General features: G+C 47.2%; 1 protein-coding gene across 1 annotated transcript in view; it reads right to left on the bottom strand.

Moving 5' to 3' along the window:
* LOC122928731 overlaps positions 1-7,704 on the bottom strand; it is a 48,499-nt gene extending 40,795 nt beyond the window's left edge. Inside the window, exons 1-2 of the mRNA XM_044281889.1 lie at positions 7,515-7,704; positions 6,475-6,568 (exon numbers count right to left, since the gene is read on the bottom strand). Coding sequence (XP_044137824.1) covers positions 6,475-6,568; positions 7,515-7,528 — 108 coding nt within the window. The 5' untranslated portion in view covers positions 7,529-7,704. The remainder of the gene's footprint in view (positions 1-6,474; positions 6,569-7,514) is intronic.
* Positions 7,705-8,598: the final 894 nt, after the last annotated feature.

Genomic DNA, 8,598 nt, shown 5'->3' on the forward strand with positions numbered 1-8,598 from the left:
ATCAAGTTGCCAGCACATGAGATCCGCTATCAGATTTGAAATTACCGCCGCATAGCAGTGACGTCATCTAAGCGTCCGCCCGGAACCCCAGAGCATTAGGTCACGTGGGACGCCACAGACGGCCGTGCTCGGCTACCTGGAAAATCAGCGCTACAGCCGTGCAACAAGGAGGGGTGAGACCGGGTGAGACTGGGAGACTGCAAGCGGCTGGACACTGTGAGTAATCTGCGGATCTGTGCATATATTCATATATGTTATACTGGACATTGCTATCCAACCAGCAGTATTGTTCCATTGCATTTGAATTGAATACACCCGTTGGTGCCATCTTCTGGATACTTCGTACCATTCTGTGCCACTATACATCTTTATAGCACAGTACGAATTGGGTAATCATTTGGATGAACTTTATTTTATTGTACCCACAATAGTATCCAGAGCACTGTAGTTGAACAGTGGACATTATCATCTATACCAGTGGATTTAGATACACATGAATTATAGGTTGTTATTTATACCCTTTATGTATGTTTTATATATATCTTTTTAGGGGAGTGTTTTTAGAGTAATAAATATTAATTATTCATCCATCAATTGTTTCCCTGGTGTGTGTGCCCCCTCATTTCACCCATTACCTTTATAAATGTAATAGTCTGTAAGGGAAATGGTTAGAGAATTTCTTCACTGAAGAAGCTTGACCCTGAACCCCTCATTTAGGCCACAGGATCTCAATAAGACATGTCATAAGAGCCTGAACAGCGAGAGTCTGGCTGATGAGACCAGTGGGCTGGTGACGGAAATGTCCCCACATGCATGGTCATTCTCCTGCTTCTGTGGGGTCTTTTTTTTTTTTTTAGCATCTCCGTACTTTCTTGCTAAAAGTTTGAGAATAAATAGACATGTCAAGAGAGGCCATTATCCCCCATACTGTGTACCACAACTACTAGTGCACTTACCTATCCCTATGAGCTGTATGAGAGACACGATTGAGTCTTCATTACTCTGCTGCACGAGATTGGACATGGTTAAGCCAAGAACACATATAAGAGAGATGATGGCCACGCAGAAGTAAGTTTGTAAATGAATAGAGCCCTCTAGTGGTAAAAGATTGTTATACACTTATATGGAGCATACTGTGTTTTTCCCCTCAAAGATTTTTCTGTGGCTTTATACCTCACCAGCTGATCAGCTGAAAGAAAGGACCCGCTTTATTGTGTACATCAGCGATCCCCAACCGCCGGGCTGCTGGCCAGGACCGGGCCCTGGAAGATTGTTAGCCGGGCCGCGACAATCAGGGCCGTCTTTAACGTGGTACTTATAAAGCGCTCATTAGTATTCGAGGACCAGGAAGCGGTGAAGGATCTGTACTCACCGCTTCCTGGTCCTTGGCTCGACTGTGCAGATCTCACACTGTGCGCCGCGATGCACAGCCAACAGCAGGATGAAGAGGATCACGATGGTTAGGAGAGGCAAGTATTTTTATTTTATTTGCGCTGGCTGGCTGGCATGGGGGGCCGATGGCTGGCTGACATGGGGGGCCGATGGCTGGCTGACATGGGGGGACGATGGCTGGCTGACATGGGGGGACGATGGCTGGCTGGCTGGCATGGGGGGGGGGGGGGGTCGATGGCTGGCTAAAGGTTGGGGGGGGTTGATCTGAGGCATTGGGGGTCTGATCTGAGGTCTGATTGACATTGGGGTCTGATTAGGGCTGTCAGCAGAGGTCTGATTAATATTGGGGGTCTGATTGCTGGTCTGACCTGAGGTGCAATGGAAAATATTTTTTTCTTATTGTTCTCCTCTAAAACCTAGGTGCGTCTTAGAGGGCGAAAAATACGGTACAGTGCAGCAGAGACCCTAATCAGTTTATATAGTCGTTATATATTTTAATATGCACCTTGTGTTTTGTTATGCGTGTGAATTAGTCAGCGCCGACTAGCACCACTAAGCCCCCCCCCCCCCAAGCCCCCTCCCCCCAACCGATCCCTGGGAAAATTGTCTTGCATGAAACTAGGTTGGGGAACACTGGTGTACATAACACTGCCAGCACCCCGCCCTCTGATAAATATTACTGCCAGCACCCCACCCTCTGATAAATACTACTGCCAGCACACAGCCCCCTGGTAAATAATACCACCAGTGCCGACATGAAGTGCTTTAAATTTATGCTTTCCCTGAATTTAGAACTAAAGTCAATGAAAGCAATATAAATACACATGCCCTTAGTGGAGTGTGCCAGTAGCAGGAAAAGTCAGAAGTGCAAATGATCTCCCATAATTTAAGAGTTTTCTAGACAATCCTGGAGAAGAAATATGTGCAGACAATTCTACCTTCTCATATTTTTTAAAACTGTATCCAGACCCCCTTGGACACAAGAATGACATGAGCTGTGGCGTCATACCAACCCTGGTCTATGGTACAACCACAGCTCCTCCAAGTGAACCTAAGAAAGCGCCAGGGGAGAAGCTGCAGGGTGGTCTCACAAGCCTCACAGCCCTTCCAACAATTGGTGGAGTAAGGGTCCATTCACACGTCCGCAAAATGGGTCCGCATCCGTTCCGCAATTTTGCGACACGGGTGCAGACCCATTCATTTTTAATGGGGCCGGAATGTGCTGTCCGCATCCGCGGATCCGCACTTCCGCAAAAAAAATAGAACATGTCCTATTCTTGTCCGCAATTGCGGACAAGATAAGGCATTTTCTATTATAGTGCCGGCGATATGTGGTCCGCAAATTGCCGAATGCACATTGCCAGTGTCCGTGTTAGTGTGTGCTTGAGAAGACAGGTTCTAGATTTATAACAGACTAGTAGAAGGACCCGGCTTTGCACGGATATATTTCATTTAATGTTTGCAAGTGTTATTAAAAGATAGACAGTATCACCCAGTCACCACTACAGCACCCGCCCCTTTAACAATTAACTCCACAGTCTCCCACCCCTAACACTGACCCCCCACAGTGCCCTGCCACTTTAAAATGGGACCTCCACAGTACCCCGCTGCCTTAACAGTGACCTCCACAGCAGTTCCCCCTTTAATAGTGGCCCCTGCCCCCTTAACAGTGACCTCCACAGTGTCCACCCCCTTAACAGTGACCTCCTTAGACTATCATTAAAAAATGTCGCACAACACATGTAGCCCTAGCCTAAAGCTGACCTACAGCAGTGAAGAAAAATGGCTGGGTTGTTATGGAAACCTAGAGTAAAACTGTGTGTATGTGGAGACTTAGGGCCTGCGAGCTTCTGTTGGCTGATAAGGCACATGTGACCGTGTGTATGGCAGTTGGGATATGAAGAGAAAGACTTGCAGGCTTGTATTCGCAAATGCAGGTAATTTTTTGGGAATATCTCCATATTTTGGCTTAGGGCCTGGACACAAGTGCGGATGCGGTGTGATTTTCACGCACGGTTGCTAGGAGACCCGATCATTATTATTTTCCCTTATAACATGGTTATAAGGGAAATGATGCGCTCCGCCCTTAGAGCAGTGTAACACAAAACCAGCCGAACTCATGCTGTGTCCAGGGCTGAGTGGAAGCTGTGGAGCAGAACCTACAGAACAGAGCCCAAGACCGCAGCGGTGAAATGGAAAGCACCGACCACAGGTCACCGCTAAGCGCGGCGCCCAGGACCGCGGCGACAAGTGGGGGAACAGCGGCGTACAGCAGCCGCTGTTACAGAGCAATATGTGTGTAGCAAAAACAGTTGGAGCATACAAACTCCATGCAGCTGCTGTGTAGGGGCGTATGACCCCCACAAGATTTATTTCCAGGTAGCAAGGGATGTGTATACCAAGTTTCATTGAAATCGATGGTTGCGTTTTTGAGTGATGGCGGAACATACATACACACACACGGTATATACGTCGTTCTTTATATACAGAGTAAAATTAACAGGAATAGTTCCCTTTAAAGGAGTTAGAAAGTAACAACAGGAAAAAGAAAACAGGAAATGAAATTCTCCACGACTTCCTCATCGGGTCCCTGGCAGGCATACGTGGACACTTCTCCTTATGCCCTGTGAGCCACGTAAACCAGTGTCATACGTTGGGCAAACATTTCCACTGTAGATTCGATGGCAGATCTGCAGCAGAATCCACCAGTATCCACACAATCGGATATTGATATCCTATGCCTGGGGTGGCCAACCTTGCAGACACAGAGCCAGAAAAAAATAAACGTATGACTACCAGGAGCCACAAGCTATACATTTACACAAGAGTCCCTGTATTTTTCGCCCTATAAGATGCACCTAGGTTTTAGTGGAGAAAAATAAGAAAGAAAAAATATTTTTCATTTGATCTGGAGGAGGTTTTTTCTTATTTTTCAAAAAAAAAAAAATCTTATTTTTCATTAGCAGAGAAGAAAAGAAAAAATATATATTTTTCATCAGACCCCCAATGCTCATCTGACCTAAGATAAGATCCCCAATCCTCATCAGAACTCCAAATCAAACCCCCAAAATAATACCCCCAATGCTCAGATCAGACAACACTAATCAGACTCCCAGTGTCAGACTCCCCCCCCCCCATGCTTAGAACTATAATTTAAAGAAATAGTCTACCTCCTGATCGGGCACCTTCTACTCTGCAGGTCTGACACGGTCTCCGCTGTGACCTGATGCGCACAGTGTCAGGTCATAGTGCGCGTCTCCACCTACTACGTTCTGACACTGTGCGCATCAGGACGTAGTGGCGAGCGAGCTGGAGCTCAGAAAAGGAGATCTGAGCATGGGGTGGAGAGTGCGCTGGTCTGACTGCTTCCCAGCTCCACCGCTAGGGCCGCACTTCAAGAGGCAAAGAGCCGCGGGTTGGCCACTCCTGCCCTATGCTAAGTAGCGGACACCCCCTTTAACCTTAAACATCCAAAGTCGATTTGCATAAAACTTTGTTCTAATACTGTACGGAGAAGGAGCTCCGTACAGTATTAGAATGTATTGGCTCCGATGAGCCGAAGTTATTGCTTGTACCTTGGAACCGAACCAGAGTTCAGGAAATGTTTTTTTTACAGTACAAATTCATTTATAAATGTTATTATGTGAAGTCTCGCGAGACTTCGCAAGGCAATAACTTCGGCTCATTGGAGCCAATACATTCTAATACTGTACGGAGCTCCTGCTCCGTATAGTATTAGAATGAAGTTTTATGCGAATCGACTTTGGATGTTTCATCCGAAGTCGATTCGCTCATCCCTATCGATGACCAATCCTGAGGACAGGTCATTAATATTAAACATCCCAAAAAAAAAAACTAAAAAAAAAACTTTAACATAAATGATTCTAGTGAATTTTTGAAACTAGACAAACTGCTCTTAAAATGGTGCGCTCCTCCACATGCAGAGCCTTCAGAGCAGCGAGCCATACATTTTCAAATCAGCAGCATGCACATTCTGTTGTGGAAATTTTGCGGACTTTCACAGTAGAGTTCACCCTTAAAGGGCCACTGTACTTTCACACAATTCCATTTAACAGACAGTGGTGTAAGGTGATGGCCACTAGGGGTCTCACTTCCACCTAACTCGCAGTCCGCTGCCTGTTGTCAGGCAAGATCCGTCCCTGGTAACAGAGACACAGAAGATGGCTAAGGGTACTTTGACACTTGCGGAAGAGGATTCCGATCTGTCAACACGGACGCAAACTGATGGCATTTGTCAGACGGATCCATGTGCGGATCAGTCTGACAAATGCAATGAAATACCGGATCCAGAAAAACGGATCCGATATTTTTTTTTTGCATTTCTAAAGGTCTGCGCATGCGCAGATGGGAAAGCCGGATCCGTTTTGCCAGAACACCTAATGCCGTATCCAGCACTAATACACTTCAATGTAAATTAATGCTGGATCCAGCATTCCCGCAAGTGTTCGGGATTTTTGGCCGGAGAGAAAACTGCAGCATGCTGCGGTATTTTCTCCGTCCAAAAAACGTAAAAGGGGCTGAACTGATGCATCCTGAACGGAATGCTCTCCATTCAGATTGCATTAGGATAAAACTGATCCGTTTTTTTTCCGGTATTGAGCTCCTGTGACGGAACTCAAAACCGGAAAACAAAAACGCTAGTGTGAAAGTACCCTAAGATGAAGTGGGGGCGTGTCAGAGCTGGCTGAGACCCTGATAGAATCACTGCCTATACACTGTACGTCCGTCAATCTGATCTATCCCTCCTTATCTGTTCTGTGAGCCCCAGTTTATGCCTGTAAACATAGTGGGAAGTAAGAGAAGTGAGGTCACCGATTCCATAGAAGGTAGCCCCCCCTCCCCTGCTTCTGAGTGAAATGCATCTAGCTGTGCAGCTGGAACAGGGAATAATATGGCTGAAAAAAAAAACATAATGGAAGTCCAAACATAACTGTTCCTTCCCAGGTATGATTGTACAAAGAAACACAGCCATTGCGCAGGTACGCTGTGTCAGAAAGTATTCACCCAAGACTGTAAGCAGATGACAAATTTTATTCTATCTAGAACTTGTAGTGCACTTACAGGACCAAACGGCGTAGGGATGAGCTCCTGGTGCCGAGGCTGCAGGTTGGGCAGGGGCAGGTCACTGGCATCACTGGTCTGCGGGACAATAGGCCTGTGGAATTGAACAGTCACATACGTTATCTTACACCACGACATCCTAGGCACAAGCTCAGCGCGTTATTGCGGATTTTACGTGTAGCTCCATTCACAAAGGACACCAGCAACTCCACTCAAAGTTTAGAGCTGACGGAGGGAGGCAGGGTGGGATTGGGAAAGGTGAGGCTTTGGCGTCCACCAGCGACAGCCCAGCATCCCCTCAGTCCCTGTTGCTCTCAACTTCCTGGTCCCCGGCCGATCGCCTGGAAATACCGGAAAAGCTCACTCAGCCAATCACTGACCAGATCAGTGGCACCTCGCCCATGATTGGCTGTGCACTCCTTTCTTAATATCTCCATCGGGACCGGGAACTGGAGAGCCGCAGGGACAGGAGCAGCACAGGACCCGTGACAGCGGGACAAGGTTGAGGGGGGCTTGGTTTTTTATTTTGAACCCACTGAACTATAGGTTAGAAAAATGAATACCGCTGGACAACCCCTTTAACTCAGATCCCACAAATAATTCAGACCCCAAAATGAACTGAGACCCCACACAGCAAAATTCATTCAGCCCCAAACATCAGACCCCACAATTCACACCCCAAAATTATTTCAGACCCCCCAGAGTACAGGTCTTGGGGTCTGAATTCTTTCAGGGGTGCTTCCACTGTACATAACGGAGGGACCCCCTCCCATACCACATAGGGGGTCCAAATACAGGTTATGGACCGAGACCGGGGGGAGTTACTCAGCGTTACAGGAGGACTACTTCCCACCCCTGGACAGGAGGAGTAGTAGTAGTAGTAGGCTGAACTATAAACCCCCTCGACTGACTACATCACTAAGAACTTGTGCAAAGGTATTCCAACTCTGGTGCATGCTGGGACTTGTAGTCCTTACAGATACATGGGATGTGCATAGCCCTGGTAGCGGACCCACTATGTAATAACATGATGCTGGTACCTGTGATCTTCCATCGTGCAGGCGACGTGTGCCCGAGGTCCCCCCGGGAGATGCAGCTCCTCGCCGGGCCTGCCGTGCCCCCTTACACCCGACACCTGCGCCCTATTGCCCAGACGGGTGGCAGAGTGTGAGCACGCAGGGCTGGTCTAGTGCAGTCTGCTCGGCCGGGCTCCCGGTGCATCACGGGACATGTAGTTTTTCTCGCACAGGTCTTGCACAATCAGCCGCAACCTCACGATTTCTCAACCTTCCCGCATTCACTCACGTCCAGTAAATCACGTGACCACAACAGCCTGGGAAATGTGGTGCAATGACAGGGGTTACTTACAGGCTGTTCTACTACCACTGCTTGCTAAGTGTGACATTAGGAAGGTTCTGAGAAGCGACATTTGCCTCTATAAACTGCTGTGGCTCCCACTTATACAGGACACCCCCGATCTATGCCATTTAATTCTCAAAAATTCCCTCAGGGCCCTATTCACAGCTCATGCTGCCTTCACTTGGACCGGTAAAGATACAGGGGGGCTGAAGGGTTCTACACATAAGGGGGAACGTAAAGAATATCCCTTACAGGGGCACATTTACTACAGTGTTTTTTTTTTTTTTTTTACCTCTATTTAGTCTTAAAAATACTGTTTTAGAGAACCTCTATTTTTTTGTTGCATTTACTAATTGAAATTGTGCCTGTTTTGGAGGCTTTTGCATCTCGTTTGCCCATTTTGATTACTTTCATGGAGACGTGCGGCTATTTTCAGCTCTCTTGCGCCAGATTTTCATGCACATACTAATTAGACCAGGTTCGGTGAATATCAACCTGTCATACTGATAAAGAACCACTAGAGGTCAGACTAATGCCAAAACGCCTAGTCTAATTCATGAAGGGCTTAATAAATAGTCAGCCAAGGAAGGACGCCAGTCTAATTGGAAGCCTTACCCTGTTTTCACACCTGAGCGTTTCTCAAACGCGCGTTTTTGTCGCGCGTTTTTATGCACGTTTTTTGCAATAGTAAACGCGCGTTTGTGTGATTGACTGCAGTGTCCTATGGCCACAAACGCGCATCAAAACGCCCCAAAGAAGCTCAAG

This window comes from Bufo gargarizans, chromosome 2 (assembly GCF_014858855.1).
Source record: "Bufo gargarizans isolate SCDJY-AF-19 chromosome 2, ASM1485885v1, whole genome shotgun sequence".
Classification (NCBI taxonomy): Eukaryota; Metazoa; Chordata; class Amphibia; order Anura; family Bufonidae; genus Bufo; species Bufo gargarizans.